Source organism: Eucalyptus grandis, chromosome 2 (genome assembly GCF_016545825.1).
Source record: "Eucalyptus grandis isolate ANBG69807.140 chromosome 2, ASM1654582v1, whole genome shotgun sequence".
Taxonomy (NCBI): Eukaryota; Viridiplantae; Streptophyta; class Magnoliopsida; order Myrtales; family Myrtaceae; genus Eucalyptus; species Eucalyptus grandis.
Genome location: NC_052613.1, coordinates 35,763,862 through 35,783,983, shown reverse-complemented (window position 1 = coordinate 35,783,983; position 20,122 = coordinate 35,763,862). Strand labels below are relative to the sequence as shown.

General features: G+C 38.6%; 2 protein-coding genes across 2 annotated transcripts; one reads left to right on the top strand and one right to left on the bottom strand.

The window, feature by feature from the left end:
• The first annotated feature begins 13,607 nt into the window (after window positions 1-13,607).
• On the top strand, window positions 13,608-16,013 carry LOC104449297 (probable isoaspartyl peptidase/L-asparaginase 2). Its single transcript, XM_010063413.3, has 4 exons — window positions 13,608-13,860; window positions 14,064-14,297; window positions 14,955-15,041; window positions 15,170-16,013. The coding sequence occupies exons 1-4, from the start codon at window positions 13,699-13,701 to the stop codon at window positions 15,662-15,664; spliced, it is 978 nt and encodes a 325-aa protein (XP_010061715.1). The 5' UTR covers window positions 13,608-13,698; the 3' UTR covers window positions 15,665-16,013.
• A 304-nt stretch (window positions 16,014-16,317) lies between these two features.
• On the bottom strand, window positions 16,318-19,693 carry LOC104449295 (D-3-phosphoglycerate dehydrogenase 3, chloroplastic). Its single transcript, XM_010063412.3, has 5 exons — window positions 19,061-19,693; window positions 18,208-18,584; window positions 18,010-18,120; window positions 17,824-17,919; window positions 16,318-17,240 (listed from the first exon to the last, which is right to left on the bottom strand). The coding sequence occupies exons 1-5, from the start codon at window positions 19,623-19,625 to the stop codon at window positions 16,569-16,571; spliced, it is 1,821 nt and encodes a 606-aa protein (XP_010061714.2). The 5' UTR covers window positions 19,626-19,693; the 3' UTR covers window positions 16,318-16,568.
• Between the last annotated feature and the right edge of the window lie 429 nt (window positions 19,694-20,122).

The following is a 20,122-nucleotide window of genomic DNA, read 5'->3' as shown; positions in this document are numbered from 1 at the left end:
ACAATTGATTGGATAATCTTCCCGTTTTCAAGATTATACTTTTAAATTCACTAATAATGCTAAAGTTATTCAAAAAGTTTTATAAACAGTTGCTTGTTGAGTGGGGGTGGGAAAAGAGTGGTGTGGACATATCTTTTCATCAAGTGTTTCCACGCTCGCGGCTCCTTTAAAGTTTAGCACATGATAGTGATGTGCAAGCAAAGTTAGGATATTCCCTTTAGGATCTCTCGTATTACTGAACTTTTATTTACATTTCCTCGCCATGTTTTGACACGGTCTACACTTATCATTGCTTCTTCAACATATGGTCCGATCAAGTCTGTGAAATTGTAAATCTTTTTTATTTTTATTTTTTAAATTAATTTCCTTTATCGCCACTTCTAATAAATTAGAGTTGCTCTATTGATTAGTCGGCTAGAATTGATTTTCCTCTGTGACATCGAATTTTCTGAAGTCGTACTTCAGGCCTGCATTGACAAACATCTTAGCTTCAATTTACTGGGATTGGAGATATAGTAACATGATTGGAATATTATTCAATGAATCAATTGTGCAAATTATTAGTTCAAAAGGATTGTATTTTTTTTTTTTTTAAATTTTGCTATATTCCGTCCATTGTCAAGGATAACTACATTTGCTTATTTGAAATCAAAGGAATATACCAACATTCTCTAAATAAATGAAAATTGCGTAGATATCAATTTCCTTACTCCGCTAATCGTAGCTGATTTTCCATGTTGAGTTCGTTGTTGATCTCTATAGATGGAGATCCTATCAATGGTTTTCAGCTTTGTGATTATGCTTAGGTTCGGACATTTTCCCCCTCAAATTTAACCAAATTACAAGGGATGAACTATTTATTTGCCACCCTTTACCAAAAAAAAAAAAAAAAACTATTTATTTGCCACCGACAAAAATAAATAAATATTTATTTGCCATTCCATACTCTAATATTTTTGGTGAGTGAATCGTGTGTTAGAAAATTTGCCACACTCACCTTGCAATTTCAGGGAAATAAAATCAGAGACAAATTAATAGATAATCTTCTATGAGTAATTCATGCATATTTTGCTGGAGTTTCATAGATAAAACTAATTACAATGCATAACTCTTGTGGAATTCATATGATTATAATGAACACTGCGGATAAGGATACCACAAGTGTTATAACTTTCAAATGGCAATTCTTGAGCACTATAACTCTTTTTTCGACCACTTGAGTACCATAACTTCTAATAATCATTCACTTGAGTGTAATAATTTTTAATCAATTATCTGAGTGCCATAACTACTAAAAATGTTTGCCCAAGTGCCGGAACTCCAATGTGAGATGACACTTATGGGGGACGTTTTTAAAAAATTATAACAAGTGAGCGATTGAAAATTACATGATACTCAAGTGATTGTAAAAAAAAAAAAAAATTATAACACTCAAGCGAGCGACATACATAAATTATAACACTCAACTAATTGAAAAAAAGTTATGGCATTTAAGTGAGTTTTGTACGAAAATTATGACACTTGTGGTAATTTTTTTCTTGAATGCTTCAGTGTTAAAGTTAATTTGGCAATTATTTTATCTGCTTAAAAGTCTTTTAGAGGCAAATAAATAGTTTATATAATTATGCCTTCATGTCGCCTTTGTTGGAGTGACGCTTTTGTTTGGAGAGCAGTCTCAGGTTCGATTAAGACCTCTTTTCTTGGGTTCCTTTTTCGGATTCTGTTGTGTTAGGTTCTTTTTTCGGATTCTGTTGTGTAATCTTATAATCCATAGGTATGAGCATAGATATTCAACTATCTCGAAACTCATAAAACACCTGCAATACCATAAATAAGCCAATTAAAATGGCAAAGAACACCTCAAGTACCGCAATTTGGCACCGAGGAACACATAAGCGTCAAAAATGCCAAAAGGTACACATTAATACCATTTTTTTTTATATAAATTGGACACCTAATTCTAACTCTGACGAGTTGGTTGGAAATTTGATGTGGTGTTATTTATTATAAAACTGGTCCACATGTCTTGCCGAAATATCCACTCGGCAATCTTTGTCTAAAACAACATTATCCTCCATTTTCGCTTAAGTGCTAGTCATAGCTGAAAAGGATCACTTAGTGTTAAGTTATGGTGCAAGTGATCACTTAAATATCATTTGTGATTAAAAGTGAACACTTAAGTGTTAAGTTTTGTAGAAAGTGATTACTTAAGTGCCAAAACGACGTCGTTTAATGTCATCTTGTGTAGTCTACATGAATGACGCAACATTAGTCGTCTTGTCTACCTAGATAAATTTCTTTAAAGAAATGCCACATCTTTTAAAATTCTCATAAGAAAAAGTCACGTCAGCTGGTTGGTAGAAAATTCTCACCGTTGGCACTTAAGTATATATTTCTTCCCTGATTTTAGCAATTAAGTATACTTTTTTAAAGTTTTGGCACTTATATACCCCTGTGCCAACTTGTGGTGCTTAAGGTGTTCTTTTGCCCAATTAACTTAATCCCTTTTTAACCAACCAAAAAAAAAAAACTTAATCCCTTTTTATTTGTGCAAATAAACGTTGTTGTAGTTAGTAATATCACTTAGAGGGGAAGAGGGGTATATAGGTAATTTTAACAACATTTGACAATTTGATGCGGAAGTAAAATAGTTGAGTATTCTCAAACTCCGGTGAAGGTAGAGTTTGAATATTAATAGTGATATGATCATGTTCATCATTGTGCAAAATTTTATTAAAAATAATGAACAATAGTTGAGAGGTATGAGAAATTGCACACATAATTATAGTGGTTCGGTTTAGAGTAAGTCTATATTCACTCTCCCACGTTGACAACTTACAAGTTGGATTTCGTTATTCAATCAATTAGGGGTTACAAAAGTAAGCGATATTACTCAAGTTTGTGATAAGTCTCATTATATCATACGATCACTTTGTTGATGCCTCTCAATGATTACAATTTGTAGCTCATGAAAGATAAAAATGTAAGATTGAAGTTCTCTTGAACTTTGAAATTTTTATTTGGGATCTCTCCTTGCTATTCCGTCCCTTGATCTCCTTTTATACTTTTTTGACAAAAAAAAATCATAAATTGGAACACTTGTGTTAAATTGATCAAAAACTAATTTTTTGACCATAAAAAACTCAAAACTGATACACTTGCAATAAATTTATTCTAAACTAATTTTTTTTACAACAAAAGACCAAAAACTATATTTTTATGACAAATTTGCTCTCCTTTTGCTTTTGTCTAATTTAAAGGTTAGATTTACTGACCTAGATGACCCATATTAATGTAGTATGGTGACGTGGCAAGTCCACATGGAAATCCATAGGCTAAAAGTAACGAAAAATTTTAAACTGGTACACTTGTGAAAAATTTAACGGTTCTTCTGTGATAATTTTAAGGTACACCTTGTGACAAATTTAGGATTTTTCGTGATATTAACCATATAAATTTTTATGTGGACTTGCCACATCACCATAAAATATCACAATGTATTATCCATGTCAGCAAGTTTAACAGTAAAATTGATAGAAGTTAATAGAAGGCAAATTGGTCAAAGGTTTACCAATTTGGAAAATTAATTTGAAATACAAGTTTATCGATTGGGGTTTTGTATGGATTAATATAAGAAATTAGTTTGTGATAAATTTTTCTTAGAAATTTTCGGTGGTCAAAAAATTAATTTAGAATGAATATATCATGTGTATAAGGTTTTTCAAAGTATTAGTCATTTATTTTTAAGCCTTTTGTCTTGTCCTATTCATTGTATTTAAATATCTTGGAAATCTTTTACGACCAGGACCTACTGATTTGAACTTTAAAAAAAGAAAAATAAAAATTTTTGTCGAATTTCGCAACAAAAGCGGAAAAGGTGAAGGGGACCCGGCCCCACAGTTGCTGGAATCTTGGAAATGGGTTCCCACGAGAGGAAACGATTTAAAAATCCCAATTAAGGAAGCGATAAGAACGCTGATTGGCTGGATTAGGCGAGGTTGATGACTCAGTGACAAGCTTGCTTTTCCCCATTTAATTTATCCAAAGGGACAGGGGCCAAGAAGAGGAAGAGATTAAAATAACCATGGCGAGACCGAAGCCAATCACGAGACGGAAAAGAGATGGCACATCAGATCCAACATGTATGTTGTCATGTGGACATTTGTAGTGTTTGCGCTTTGCACTCTGCACTTTGCCTGGTTGCTTGGGCGAGTGGCTGATGTCTGTTCAGATACGTGCGATGTTATCTTGTCGATGAGATGCGAATCTAGCGGAAATTAAATTCGATCACTGCGGTGGCTAGCCTGATAGCGTAGGGCTTAATTCCAAATAGTTCCTCCCCCAATTAGTTTGGTTGTGAGGTTGCGGCGACACGCTCGCTCAAAATGGATAATATTTATCATCCAAATTGAACGTTCCATCGCATGTGTGGAACTCCTATTAACATTCAAGGAGAGGGTTGTTGATGCTGGTCGCCCCTCTCACCCTTCGTATCTATATACGAAAAAAGAAAAAAAAAGGAATTAATTCAATTTTTCTACTTGTTGATCATGTGCTGTAACAACCTGTTTTGACGAGGGCGTGTGAGTGGTTGTTAAGGCCAAATGACTCGGACAATTAGTGACTCCTAGCCGGCTTCTAAGAAGGCGAATGGGATTAGAATGAACCACGTTACACACCGAACAAGGGAAGAGTATGTCTCTTATATATATGTGAAAATTAGAATTAACTTATGGATGTGCTTTTTGATGTAACGGCAAGTTTTATTTTGGAACTCCAAAGTTAAGTATGCTCACGTTAGAACACTACAAAAATGTGTGATTTCCTCGGGTGCTTGCTTGTGCACTAAAGGAAAAAATTGTAAGGTTTGGCATGAGATTGGTTAAAGCAAAGAGTGCCTCGAGTGGGTTAATCCAATGACGTCACAATATAGTGTTAGAGCGGGACCCCATCTAGTAGGTATGTGGTTCGAAAACAAACCACGCTGAAGCAAGTGGGCCTATAATGACTCGGTCCAACAAGGACGGGGAGTGATTGTGAGGACTAGAAGGTTTGAACAATGAGTGGTTTGTAACAAGCTTTTAAGATGGTAAATGTGGTTAGAATGAAACAAATTGCCTACCAAACAAGGGGGATAAATAAATAAATAAATAAATAAATAAATAAATAAATAAATAAATAAATAAATATATATATATATATATATATATATATATAAATTGAAATTAATTCACAAAGGCTCTTTTTTATGTAACAAGAAGTTTTATTTTTTGATATTCCAAAATTAAGTGTGCTCAGGTTAGAGTATTAGTTGGATGAGTTACCTCCTAGGAAAGTATCTTCGAGTTATATGTTGCTTCTATTTGCACACTTCGACTACGTGGAACAAAGTCCCTATGTTTAGAGACCTTAATTTTGGATAGATATCGTGGACATGTTATGAAATCTCACATATATGAGGGCAAAAAAGTGGAGCAAGCACACAAATCCGACATGCAAGTAGTTTACACTAAACAAAAAAGGCTTTTGGCCGGGGTATGTTTTCCTTCATTTTTAGTTAGAGGAATCAATTTTCTAATTGGCAGGTTATAACTCGTAATTCACTAGTCGGAAACATGGTGGGAAGAAGTTTCATTCAATTAGGGATTTGAGTAAAATATAACCCTCAGTTGAAAGCCTTCAAAGATCTAAGGCATAATTGTAAAAACCGTTCTCGATTTTGCTCCCATAATAAACACCATTCTCACATTTCAAAGCCTACATTTTGCAATTCCCCAAACTAAAGACACATTTGTTCTCATGCAAACCCAAAATCTACACCCAAGCCCCTCTGTCACTTTCTTCATCTATTTCCGTTACTCACAACACTATAACACCAAAAACAATCTGGAGTCACCTCCGTAATGTTAAGCGGCGGCTCAACGCCATTACTTCACTCAAAGTTCATGACCATACCCCGGCCCTTGCTTGCCACTTGCATCCCTATCTCTATTTGTGGCGAGATTGTTGGTGGCTCATGAGGGCAAGGACATGTGATCTCGCCCGAGCCCCGAGGCTATGTGAGCCTTGTGAGGTCGGCCTTAAGCTTGCAAGGGCTATGGTCGGCTGTGAGCATTTGTGACAAGCTGGCGAGCACAAGATTTGTAGTAGAGCTTGGCCATGGACGCTAGGTCGAGGTCGATCTAGGCTTTAACTGGTGTTGCGATTGTTGTCGGACTCAGTTATGACTCATGAGGTCTTGACATTGTCCTTTGAAGGGACAACACCGGCGTGGGTAGTAGACAGAGGGAGACGCGGCAGGTGGATAAGTTGGGCTGCACAAATATCTCAGGCGGGGAGAGAAATGTGGGTAGGCATTGGGTTTTCTTTGTTTTGTTTGCCTTTGCTAACATAATAGTTTTTTGGTACCGTAAAAATAACAATTTATTATAAGTCATAAATTCTCGAATAGATAGGCTTCGCAAAAATTTATAACTATTTATTATTTAATTTTTTGTGATTCAGAATAATCTTTATTTTCACGGTAAATTAATAACTTTCGCACAATCATTTTTTTTTTGTGTGGTTAAGGAAATAAAATTGCAATCTGAAAAATTACGTCAGGATGAGAGATACAAATTGTAACCTATTGTCAAAAAGTCATGATGATAATCAGGCGTTGAAATGAAAAGAGGATAGTCCACAGATTGGCTTGTTCAATGCTCGGAATGTAACACCCTGAAAATTTCTTACACAAGTGATGGATTCTAATTAAACTCTTAACATTACATTTACTCTATTCTCGTGAATTCAGTACATGTGAATCGTTAATTTTGATGAGATTCATATAATAAGATGGCTCACATTTACTAGATCTATGTGTTTAGTTGGCCTAAATCCCTAAAAAAAAAAAAACCCAAATTTTCAAATCCAATCATAATTCTGTCCTGAAATTTTTCTTCCCAAAAAAACTCACCAACTTTCGCTCTAATCCCAACTATTCACGTGTCGAAAAATCGCCAGTAATTTCTTCAAAATTATCAATGTTTGAGCTACTTAGAAGTTCAATATCCTAACCTAGCTTATGTTTTTCATATAACATTTAGATCGAATGACTATAAAATTACATCGATACTTCCACATATTATGGTTAATGTATGAAACATCTCTATTTTTCCTGCTGTAAATCTTTTGAATTATCATAGCTTAGCTTTCAATTCGCCTCTGACTATCAAATAAAATGTAAATAACCTGTCCTCCTCTCTTTGAAACACAAGTCTTTTGGTTTTATTTACACTTTGAACAATTTTGTCTTCTCCATATCACTATATCTCTAAAGCCAATAATTTTATATGAGGAACTATTGAACTCAATCACTTGCTGCCGTTACTTTTCAATTTTTCGTTGAGGTCTATCCTGCAGAGGTACTCAAATTGGATCAATGATTTATTTGTATTCATCAACACTATCGCCTTTGTATGGAACGGCAACAATGTCTTGAAGTTGATAATTTTGAAGAAAACCAATTGCGATTTTTGGCCAAAAGTTTAACAGGGGCAAATTTCGGACTAAAGTGAAAGTTGATGATTTTTCAGAGGTTAACAAAAAAAAATTTAGAATAAAATTGAGATTGGACCTAAAATTGAGAGTTTTGTTAATGAATTGGATTGGGTATAATTGAACAATTGCAAATTTACTCAAAATAATTCCGAGAAAACATTTTCCGGATTTTCCGACGTTCATTTCACGGAAAATGAATTCCTCGGGGAAAATGTTTTCTATGAAAGGAAAAAAGTCTTTTAAATTAGGAAAAAAATATTTTTCACTTTTGAAAAGAGAAAAATATTTTCCTCACTTGATCTCTCTTATCTTATACTTCTACAAATCCTCACTTCCTCCTCCCCTTTCTTCCTCTTCTTCTTTTTCTTTTTAACTCAAATTATTTTTAATTTCCTTTTTCTTTTCTATTTCTTTTAATTCTAATTTTTAATTTTTCTTTTCTTTGTTTCCCATCTTTTTCTTTTTTGGCTAGTTGTCGCCCTTCGCCAGGTGAACCTTGAGCTTGTCAATCTCAAGCTCGCGCTTGTCGATCTAGCGAGCCTTGAGCTCGACGCTTGCGCTCGCCAATTTGGGGAGTGGCGAGCCTCGTGCTTGTCGGCGAGCTTGAGGCTCATCGGTGGCCGGTCATGGGCCATCGTTGCGGCCGAGCCCGTGTGGCCACCGATTGGCCAAAAAAGAAGAAGATGGAAAACAAAGAAAAAAAGAAAAGAGAAATAAAAATGAAAAAAATTAATAATAGATTTTAAATATAATTAAAAGTAAATTTTTAAAAATATGAAAATCCATTTTAAAAATAATATAAATGAAAAAGAGTATATGAAGGAAAAGATTTTCCTTACCGAATAACGAAAAATATTTTCCACTTTATTTTTATGTTTCATCTGAATACCGGAAAATAATTACTTTTTCTTGGAAAACTTATTGGAAAATATTTTCCGAAACGTCATATTTTTCGCAAAACGAACGGAGCCTTTAATATCATAAAAACTTTAATTAATATACTTGTGACAAATCTACCAAAAATTAATTTTTGTCCACAAAAATCACAAATTAGTAAATTCGTGACAAATTTTTTTTTTTTTTGGTACCTGGGAACCTCCGAGTGCCATTTCGCGGTGGAGTAAACCCTAGAGGAGCAGTAGAATCACCACCACCCTTGCTGCCCCGGATAAGTCGCTTGACGACACAACGATTCGATTTCTGGACCTCTCATGAAAGGAACCAACGCTCAACCACTACACTATCACCACGGGTGGTTTGTGACAAATTTTTTATATGTTAGTAGCATCATAAAAAATTGCAAACTGGTACACATGTGACAATTGAATGTTAAAACTTATACGCGCTAATTGTTATATATCATCTAACTCAGTAGATTGACGGTAAAATTTAATAACAATTAATGAAGGGTAAATTGTCATAGATGTATTGTTTGGAGCTTTTGATGATTAAAAAAATTATTTGGAATAAATTCATTATAGTAGCTAATTTAAGATTTTTTTATGGTAGTAGCTCAATTAAAGATATATTAGTTTTTATATACGTAGGTACTGACGTTGCTTTGGAAATTCCGAGAAAGATTAGATAGACAGAAAATCTGGTTGGACTGACCGCGATGGCTGCTCATCTTCCCAACATTTGCATGGTAATAAGACATATACTTATCGTATTTTAATTAGCCCCTACTTTCAATCACAGCTGTAGTACAATGTCCCATCGCACTGTTTTCTTGGAAGTTTGCCGCGGCAATACGGTTCTCGTTCTTAGGGACCGATTTACTTATTATATATATTAATTAATATATGTTAACTTTTCTATCATAGTAAATAGAATTCAGTTCAGCTTTACAATGTAATCGAAAGTTTTTCAATGATTTTTAAATAATCTTAATGTTCAGGTTCCAATATATACAAAGCTTTATAATTATCATTCATGGCGCCTAACGTTTAGTCAAATTTAAATATTAATTGCTAAATACTATAGCAACTGAAAGAGAAAAGGCCAGCACTGCAAACAGAGCCCTTATCATGAAATATATATCCTTATGATTGTAGGAGTGACATACGAATTTAAAAGTTAATTATAAGTTCTCTCACGTGTTTACTTCTTTAATATAATTATGGTTCTTGTAAAACTCTTCCCCATCGTACAAACTCGACATATGTGAATTGTTATTAAGAATTTTGAAATATGCATATCTTAGTAGTAGCTAATTCGGGAATGAGTTTGGTGTCTAACAACATCTCGAATTAAAAATTGGCGACAACTCAATCTTTGAGGATGAGTTTGGTATCTAACAAAATCTCGAATTGAAAATTAGCGACCGCTCAATCTTTGAATACGCATGAAGATTGCTATGCAGCATCAGAGAATAAGATAGGTATGATGATGACTTTGAAAACGATATTTTACTCCTCCCTTGCTTCGAAGACTTTGAGGTCTTTCCTTTGATCTGCACCGACATCTACATAACCCTAGATTCTATAAGTCCAGTCCTAGAAATTAGCAACAAAAGACAACTCGTCCTTGGAGTTTCTTTCCCAGCACATGAAAAATTAGACGATATATAACAACTTACGAACAATCAAGGACGATATTTTATGATTGGACGATGTGAGCTACTTTTTGTTGATAAAGTGACAAAAGATTTCATTATAAAATATGCGACACAACATAAATTACATATGTATGAGTTCATTGAGCAGGCACCGTGTATTTTTTGGTAAGGTCTATAATAGAATGTTATTTTCACAATAAATTAAAAAGTTTTATGCAATCAATTTTTTTTTTTTTGGTGTGTGGGTACTTTAGAAAATAAAATTGCAATTTGAAAAATAACGTGAGGATGAGAGATACAAATTGTAACCTATTGTCAAAAAGTCATGATGATAATCAGGCATTGAAATGTAAAGAAGATAGTCCAGAGATTGGCTTGTTCTATGCTCGGAATGTAATACCCTGAAAATTTCTTACACGAGTAATGGAATCTAGTTCAACTTTTAACACTCATTTACTCTTTTCTCGTGAATTCAGTACATGTGAATCGTTAAATTTGATGAGATTCATATAATAAGATGGCTCACATTACTAGATCTATCTGTATAGTTGGCCTAAATCCCTAAAAAAAAATGCCCCAAATTTTAAATCTTATCATAATTCTGCCCTGAATTTTTTTTCCCAAAAAAACTCACTGACTTTCACTCTAATCCCAACTATTCATGTGTCGAAAAATAGCCATTAATTTCTTCAAAATTATCAATGTCAGAGCTACTTAAAAGTTCAATATCCTACCCCAGCTTATGTTTTTCATGTAGCATTTAGATCAAATGATTCTATGAAATTACATCGATATTTCCACATACTACGGATGATGTAGGAGACATCTCTATTTTTCTTGCGGGGAATCTTTCAAACTATCATTGCTTAGCCTTCAATTCGCCTCTGACCATCAAATACAATGTCAATAACCCTTCCTCATTTCTTTGAAACATGGGCTCTTATGGTTTTATTGGTGCTTGAAACAATTTTCTTTTCTCTATATTACTATATCTCTAAAGCGAATAATTTTATATGAAGAACTATTGAACTCAATAACTTGCTGTCGTTACTTTTCAATTTTCCATTGAGGTCTATCTTATAGAGGTACTCAAATTGGATCAATGATTGACTATCACCTTTCTATGGAACGTCAATAATGTCTTGAAGTTGATAACTTCGAAGAAAACCAATCACGATTTTTGGCCAAAAGGTTAACAGGGACAGATTTTGGACTAAAGTGAAATCGATGATTTTTTAGAGATAAAAAAAATTAGAACAAAATTGAGATCGAACTTAAGATTAAGAGTTTTGTTAATGAATTGGATCTGGTATAATTGGATGATTGCAAATTTACTCCAAATAAAACAGGATTAATGCCACAAAAAATTTTAACCGATATATTTGTGGCAAATTTATCCTCCGTTAATTTCATTAAATTATATTAGTATCATTTTGTAACCTAATACATATGTGATAATTTGAGGTTAAGACCTACACATGCTAACTGCTATCATCAAATTCAGTAATTTGACGGTAAAATTAAATGAAAATTAACGGAGGGTAAATTTATCTAAGTTGTATCATTTGGAGTTTATGATAATTGAAAAAGTTATTTAACATAAATAAATTAATTTAAGATTTTCTGCGGTAATAACTCAATTAAAGATATGTTACTTTTTGTATGCGTATGTACTGACGTTGTGCTTGGAATTCCGAGAAAGATTAGGAAAACAGAAAATCTGGTTGGAGTGACTTCGATGGCTGCTCATCTTCTCGGCATTTGCATGGTAAAAAGACATACACTTATCGTATTTTAATTAGCCCCTACTTTAAATCACAGCTGTAGTACAATGTCCCATCGCACTTTTTTCTTGGAAATTTGTCGGCGGCAATACAGTTCTCGTTCTTGGGGACCGATTTACTTAGTATATATTTATTAATTGATATCTGTAAACTTTTCTATCATAATATATAGAATTCCGTTCAGCTTTACAGTGTAATCGAAAGTTTTTCAATGATTTTTAAGTAATCTTAATGTTCAGGTTCTGATTTATACAAAGCTTTATAATTATCACTTATGGTGCCTGACGTTTAATCAAATTTAAATATTAATTGCTAAATACTATAGCAACTGAAAAAGATAAGGGCAGCGTTGCAAACGGAGCCCTTATAATGAAATATATATTCTTACGATTGTAGGAGTGACATGCGAATTATAATTCTCTCACGTGTTTACTTCTTTAATATAATTATAGTTCTTGTAAAACTCTTCCCCATCGTATAGACTCCACATATGTGAATTGTTATTAAAAAATTCGAAATATGCGTATCTTAGTAATAGCTAATTCGGGAATGACTTTGGTGTCTAACAAGATCTTGAATTGAAAATTAGCGATGACTCAATCATTGAATACGCATGAAGATTGCTATGCAGCATCAGAGAAGAAGATAGGTATGATGATGACGACTTTGAAAAAAATATTTTACTCCTCCCTTGCTTCGAAGGCTTCGAGGTCTTTCCTTTGATCTACACCGACATCTACATAACCCTAGATTCTATAAGTCCAGTCCTCCAAGAAATTAGCAATAAAAGACTATTCGCCCTTGGAGTTTCTTTCCCAGCACATGAAAAATTAGACGATTTATAACAATCGATAAATAACAACTTATGAACAATCAAGGACGAGATTTTACGCTTGGACCATGTGAGCTACTTTTTGTTGATAAAGCGACATAAGATTTCATTATAAAATATGTCGTGAATGTATGATTTCATCGTATTTTCAATTCCCGATTACATCGAATAATATTGCAAATTACTTTGAGAAATATTTCCATAGAAACTCTAGGATGATCTCGCTGAGAACTCCATAAAACATGTCGGAATCGCTCTTAACTTATTTGGCAATTTTTCTCAATGCCGAGAAACAATCAAATATAAGAGAAAATTGGTGAAAAGCAATTCCTCTTTATTTTCAAGTTAGCGTATATAATTACTCTAAGAAAGGGAAGATCTCTTTTGTTCTATCGATTAAGCCCTTGATTGAAAAAAGAAAAAGAAAGAAAGACGTGGAAATGTGATTCCAAGTAAAAGATTTAGAAAAAAATGATATAAATAATTTCTAAACTTTATTAAAAATTTAGGGATCACATCAATAAATATACTACATTGAACACGTGCTGCTTTTTGGTTACAAGCAAAACCCTAGGTTAGGAATATCTCGGTATATCAAGCATCGGATGGAGGCGCCCCGTCGGGTCACGATACCAAACCGCTCTCCTTCTCGGCAATTTCCTCATTAACACCCCAATTCAGCGTACAAACTCCACATTAAACACGAATCCAGATCCAAATCCGTCTCGGAACCTTAAAAAGGAAATAATAATTAATAAGAAAGAGACAAAAGAAATTTAACAAATTTCCAAATACAACGGATTTAAAAGAAATCCGATTCGGACATGTTAAAAAGGAAGTTATTTATTTTTTTCCTTGAAACTCCACCCCCTATAAATTCCCACAATCGCAGTCCTTTCCTCTTCACTTCCCTAGACGTCCGCCAGTTGTTCACAACAGAAACCGTAGTCACAGAGACAGAGAGAGCGAGCGAGGGCGAGCGAGGGATGGTTGGGTGGGCAATCGCCGTGCACGGCGGCGCGGGTGTGGACCCGAATCTCCCCCACCACCGCCAGGAGGAGGCCAAGCAGGTCCTCGCCCGCTGTCTCAACATGGGCATCTCCGCCCTCCGCTCCTCTCTCCCCGCCGTCGACGTCGTCGAACTCGTCGTACGTACTAACATGCACGCCCACACACACACACGCACTCTCCCTCTCTCCTCGTCTCTGCTTCTTTTCGACATGCAACGCCGGTTCGGGCGAAACCGAACGATGGACGAGCGTTTTTGATGTGTTTACTCGAGGCCTTGTCGTCGTGGATTACTTGATACAGAGACTCATCCGTTTTCCTTTTTCTCTTTGGATGTGAGTAGGTGAGGGAACTGGAGTCCGATCCGGTGTTCAACTCGGGGCGGGGGTCGGCCCTGACGGAGAAGGGCACGGCGGAGATGGAGGCGAGCATAATGGACGGGGTGGGGAGGAGGTGCGGCGCGGTTTCTGGGGTGACGACGGTGAAGAACCCGATCTCCCTGGCCAGGCTCGTCATGGACAAGTCCCCCCACTCCTATCTCGCCTTCGCAGGCGCCGAGGAGTTCGCCCGCCTCCACGTCTGTACTTTCTGCCTACTCCCATAGACTTCTGCTTCTCCTTTTTTGCTCATGTGGGTCTCGCATTCGGGTCACGAAAACCATGAACTCCTCTCGAGAGAAGCGTTTCTGCGGCATGTATTAACGGACGGTCTCGATGAACGATCTCACCCGTTGAAATATTTAGTCGCGAGAATTCGAAAGCAAAATCATCTTTTCTCGAACGGATGGTGAATGAAACGTGTTGGCATGGTCGGCGGTTGGGACCCAACGCCAGCCACGAGAGACGAAAGGACGTCAATGGCGTGGCTCTTTCTACGTTTAGCCATCCACGTGCTTTAACTGGTGCATGAACCTCTGACCCGGCGGGTCGTGTCTTTTTCCCCAGCGTGCCTGCCTCGGTTGAACCGGGTTCTCGCCCTCTTGTTATTAGGGTTTTTTTACGAGGCTTTGTCTTAAATGGTTTTTCAGTCCTACTTTTTCAAGTTGATTATGTTTTGATTTTGTCGGTAGTTGCGGTCCTTGTCAAGATTGGTGCGGTGCTTGGTTTTTGTCCGAAGAGTCTCGATTGTTGTGCAGAGAGTGCGCCACGGTTGCTAATTTGCACGAGAATCGTGAGATGATTACTGCTGTCTCGCCTACCCTTTTTTGAGATTCTTTGATTCTTGATACGTACAGGGTGCTGAGGTGGTGGACAATGACTATTTCATCACTGAAGACAACAAGGGAATGTTGAAATTAGCCAAAGAAGCAAACACAATCATGGTGAAGTTTCATCCTCAATCTCCTTTGAATTTGATGATTTTTTACCCCCAGTTGTGCTGCGTCTCACTCTGGGCAATAGACTAATCACGGGTGCCTATGTTTTTTTCGTTTTTGGCTGGATCGAACAGTTTGACTACAGAATCCCAACTGTCCTCTCGGACACGTGCGGCGCCAGCGTGGAGAATCCCCTGCAGATGAATGGCCTCCCTATCAGCGTCTACGCACCGGAGACGGTCGGATGCGTCGTGGTGGACGCGCAGGGGAGGTGCGCGGCGGCCACCTCCACTGGCGGCCTCATGAACAAGATGTGCGGCCGCATCGGGGACTCGCCCCTGATAGGGGCCGGGACCTACGCGTGCGGCCTCTGTGGGGTCTCGTGCACCGGTGAGGGGGAGGCCATCATACGCGGGACCCTGGCCCGCGATGTGGCGGCCGTGATGGAGTACAAGGGCCTGGGCCTCCAGGCAGCAGTCGACTTCGTGGTGAAGGAGAGGCTTGATGAAGGGAAGGCAGGGATGATAGCCGTGTCCCGGAATGGGGAAGTGGGCTGCGGCTTCAACACGAACGGGATGTTCAGGGGATTTGCGACCGAAGACGGGTTTGTCGAGGTCGGGATTTGGTAGTGAGCTCTGGGTGGTGGAGCTCTTTTGTTGTGATCTCTCCGGCTCTGTTGTTAGGGACCGATGTGTTGGTGATGTAACTGTTTAGTCTGTTTCCTTTTTTTAAGTGTTGTTATTTCAGTGTTCGTCGACAGTGATGGATGTTTGAATGCTTCTATCCTCGACTCGAAGAAGCTCCCAAAAATTAAGAGTCTCTCGGCATGTGCGGTCTCGTTTTCAAGCTCTCTCCTGTGTTACTTGCGCACTTTCCGTGAAGACATGGCGTATGAGACTGTAGCATAGGATCGAACGCCTAGTAGCTACAGAAAAATGTAAAGCGTGTTAAGAAAATTGCGGGGCATGACCATGTCAAGGCTCTTCTTGTGTAATGTCATTTCCACAATGTGGCAAACCGATTCTCATCGAACTTCTTCTCAGTGACTGACCAGTTCATACAAAATGGAGGCAAATTGGGTTTTGCATTAGCGAAATTCTGCAAAAAGCAGACTCGTGCAGATTCCTGAAGTGATCCTTTTTACACGCTCAGGTAAACTACACGAGTGAAGACATATTATCGCGAAAAAGAAGGAACTGGCATGAGAATTCTGTATGCAGCAACCTTTTTTTTACGGTTGCAGCATGGACATTTATATAAACGGGAAGCACAACTATGAAACTGAAAAAATAACCTTCGTTGGATGCGTCAGGAAACATATTTTCACCTGAAGATGTATATATACCGGCATACTGTATAGTACCTAAACACATACCAGATGACAGTTTAATCAAAACTATCATCGACGCCATAAAATCTATGTCAATTGCAACAGCCAATAATGAACTACATTGATATTTATAACACTTATCACACAAAAACCATATCTTCAAGAATTCAGCAGCAAAGACAAACATCTTGATTTTCTATCTCCTACAATTTCAAGAAAACAAACTCTTCGATGGCGGGAATTTCTCCAATAGCCATTAGGGTTTCCCTGCTTGGCTCCTCATCCACACCGATTGTCATAATGGCCTGCTTCCCTGGAGCCGTCCTCCCAACACTCATATAATTCACGTTGACATTCTCCTCACCCAATATACCACCCACCTTCCCAATCATGCCAGGCTGATCGATCTGCCTGCACAGAATCAAACTCCCTTCCAAGCTCACGTCTACGCCGAATGACCCAACCTTGGTGAGATGCGGTTTCCCATCCTTCACCTTCCCTTCCACGCTGATCTCTCCAGACTCTGACATAGCGCTGGCGAATTTTGACTCGACATTGGCAATCTGGACCTGGATGTATTCAAGGGGGTTCTCAGGTGATCCGTCCAACACAATTCTCTCCTCTGTGATCCGGAGTCCTCTTTGTTTGGCAATGAAGTCAGCATTGACCAAATTTACAAAGACGCTGGATATAGGCTCAATTAGACCCTTGGTGACCATAGCACGGAGCAGCCTGGTGTCAAGATCATCTGGACCTCTGGCTGAAGCAAATCCCACCTTTACCGATTTTATGCCACTTCCACCTGCAACGAGCTGTGTGGCTAGTCTTCCAAGCTTTTCCGCTAGATCAACATAAGGAGTGAGCTCCGATATAACCTGCGAGCAACATGAGTGAGCTTGAGCTTCGCTCTGATCAAAGCATGTGAGTGGGTTACATAATGTATAGCGCTAGAACAACTGATGCCTGTGTCTGGAACAAATGGAATGAACAACAAAGACCTAATAATGAGTCTAGCTAATAGACATAGTGAGACCCTGGGAAATGAAAACGACTCTTTAGTTTCAAGTGCGGTTTTTGTATTGTTCTCACTAAGACGCACTTCTCTATAACATGTCAGGTTTGACAATTCTCATTGAAAATAAGTAACTATGAGATGAATAGTATGGCAACAATTTAATTAAAGAGCAATTCGAACTCAGTTAAATTCCTGCAGCATGCACCAAACACATGGTTATGCTTGTAAATTGTTCATGAATTCAGAGACAGCACAAAAGTGAACATCATGCTCCGAAACTGGTCAATCCATGTCGGTTGATTAAAACAATTGTGAAACCAAGCAGTTGAGGATGATGAAGTTATCCTTTACTATATGAGGAAGGAATCATTGGAGCAAAATAACTAAAGGTCATTGCAAAATGCAGCACAACAAAAGTGTGAAAACAGAATTTGATATCCAACCTCCGCAGGCACCATGGGTGCATTAACAGCAGTAGCCGCGAGCTCACCCTTCAAGGCCCTAATAACTGCATCTGCAATTTCAATGGCCACACCTTCCTGATTACATCCACAAAGAAACTCACGGTCGGAAAACTAACCCAGCCTGGAAAGAACAGAACTTACCAACAGTATGTCAGCCAAGCTTACCTGGGCCTCAGTTGTACTAGCACCGAGATGAGGTGTGACAGTCACATTCTCATGCTGCACTAGCTTACTGTCTTGGGGAGGAGGCTCTTCCGTGAAAACATCAAGTGCAGCCTGCACAAAAACGAGAACTATTGTTCCTTCACCAATTGTATGAATTGATCATAAAAATTATGCAAACAGAACGAAGAAGATCAGAACCTGAGCAACAATTCCAGAATCTAGAGCCCTTAGAAGAGCTTCTTCATCAATCACACCACCTCGAGCAACATTGACAATTCGGACACCCTTCTTCATCTTAGCAAAAACGTTGTCATTTAACACCTTGGATGTAGCTGGGGTAAGAGGCATGTGCAGGGAGATGAAATCTGCAGTCGAGATTGCTTCATCGAAGCTCACCATTTCGACTCCGATTGCACGCGCGCGATCAGCAGGAGCGTACGGATCGTGTACAATCACATGCATGCCGAGACCCTTGGCCCGCCTAGCAACCTCTGATCCAACCTTCCCAAACCCCATAATTGCAAGGGTCTTTGCCACCAGCGAAACACCGACATACTTGTTCCTCTGCCACTTTCCTTAAAAAAGAAAGTGACCCAGACAGTGAGAGGACAGACATTTAAATAAGAAACAGCATATGGCATTCACGGCATGAGAATCCAATTACCATGTTATAGGCTCACATGTCCATAATAAACATTCGATATGATACCGAAAGCTTACAGCTTGCAAAACAAAATAGGCTCCGTTCAAGCATTTCAAAGATTTGTCTTCCGTTCGTGAACCTCCAATATACGCTATGTAATCTCTGTAACTGAGCGAAAAGTTTCAACAAACCTCAACCCAATTCAACACTGCCTATCACCAAATCGCTAAGAGACACGACCGACCAAACCATCGACGATTTAACAAACAGAAACAAACGGCCTGCGCAGCCAACAATTTCAAACGCTTCAAAATCGCCCACATCGCACCCAGGCTACTCGAAGAAATGCCACAACGAGACCCTGTGAAAAATTAACGCTACCCAGAAAAGCACCAAAAGAACACGCACCCGCTTTCACCGAAGCGTCCGCCTGGGCGATGTTCCGCGCCATGGAAGCGAGCAAGGCAATCCCGTGCTCGGCGGCGGCGATGGTGTTCGCCGCGGGCGCATTGACCACGAGGCAGCCATGCTCCGTGGCGGCCGAGACGTCGACGTTGTCGATCCCCACGCCGGCGCGGCCCACGACCTTGAGGCGGCCGCCGGACGACTCGAAGACCTCGCGGGTGACCCTGGTGCCGCTCCTGACGATGAGGGCGTCGCATAGCGAGATCTTGGTGCACAGCTCCTCGGGGCTCAGGTTGTAGGAGCAGTCGACGTTGGCGAAGGCCCTGAGGAGGTCGAGGCCCGCCTCGCCGAGCTTCTCGGTGACGAGGACGGTGGGCTTCGCGTCCAGGAGCGAGAGGACCGTCGGGGACGCGGCACGGCTGGCCCCGGGGGCGAAGCGGAGATGGGATTTGGAGGGGAAGGACGGGAGAGAGCGAGCCCACGAGAGGGAGGAGGAGGATGAGGAGGAGAGAGAGCGCTGCTTGGAGGGTCGGGTGAACACGAGATTCCATGAAGATACAGCCGCCATTTTGCGAAGTGTACTTCTGCTCTCTCTTCCAGTTGTCTGGGATTGGCGAAGCAATGGGGGGATTTTGTCTGTTAACTTTTTTTTTCTTTTTCTTTTTTTGACTCTTTTGCAACTCAGGGGTAGGTGTTGACGATGGCGTTGCGTTGACCATTTGATTCCAGTATATCCCCATCTTTCCTTCTTTCGGCAGAAGAACACTAGAGAAAGTCAAATTTAATGTATGGCGCTCACACTAATACTAAAAGTGTTTTTCGGATTAGTCGAAGTGCCATTTAAAAAAAGAATCACTTGAGTGCTAACTACAGTTTGAGTCGTCAGAAATTTAATGTGATCATATTTGATTAATTTCTCAATTTTACGTACCTTGTTGGAATGTCCAATCAATATATAACCCCTAAACGATATCGTGTAGTGCCGATCGTAATTAAAACATGATCATTTTTGTACCCGATGTTGTTAACAATTGATCATTTTAGTGCCAATATCAATGAAAAAGT

Bases quoted from the DNA above. Each gene is read 5' to 3' on its own strand.
- LOC104449297 (XM_010063413.3), top strand. From the start codon at position 13,699: ATGGTTGGGTGGGCAATCGCCGTGCACGGCGGCGCGGGTGTGGACCCG. The intron at 13,861-14,063 runs GTACGTACTAAC...GGATGTGAGTAG, and splicing joins TCGACGTCGTCGAACTCGTC to GTGAGGGAACTGGAGTCCGA. The intron at 15,042-15,169 runs GTGAAGTTTCAT...TGGATCGAACAG, and splicing joins AAGAAGCAAACACAATCATG to TTTGACTACAGAATCCCAAC.
- LOC104449295 (XM_010063412.3), bottom strand. From the start codon at position 19,625: ATGGCGGCTGTATCTTCATGGAATCTCGTGTTCACCCGACCCTCCAAG. The intron at 17,920-18,009 runs GTAAGCTTGGCT...GGATGTAATCAG, and splicing joins CTAGTACAACTGAGGCCCAG to GAAGGTGTGGCCATTGAAAT. The intron at 17,241-17,823 runs GTTGGATATCAA...TGTTGCTCGCAG, and splicing joins CACCCATGGTGCCTGCGGAG to GTTATATCGGAGCTCACTCC.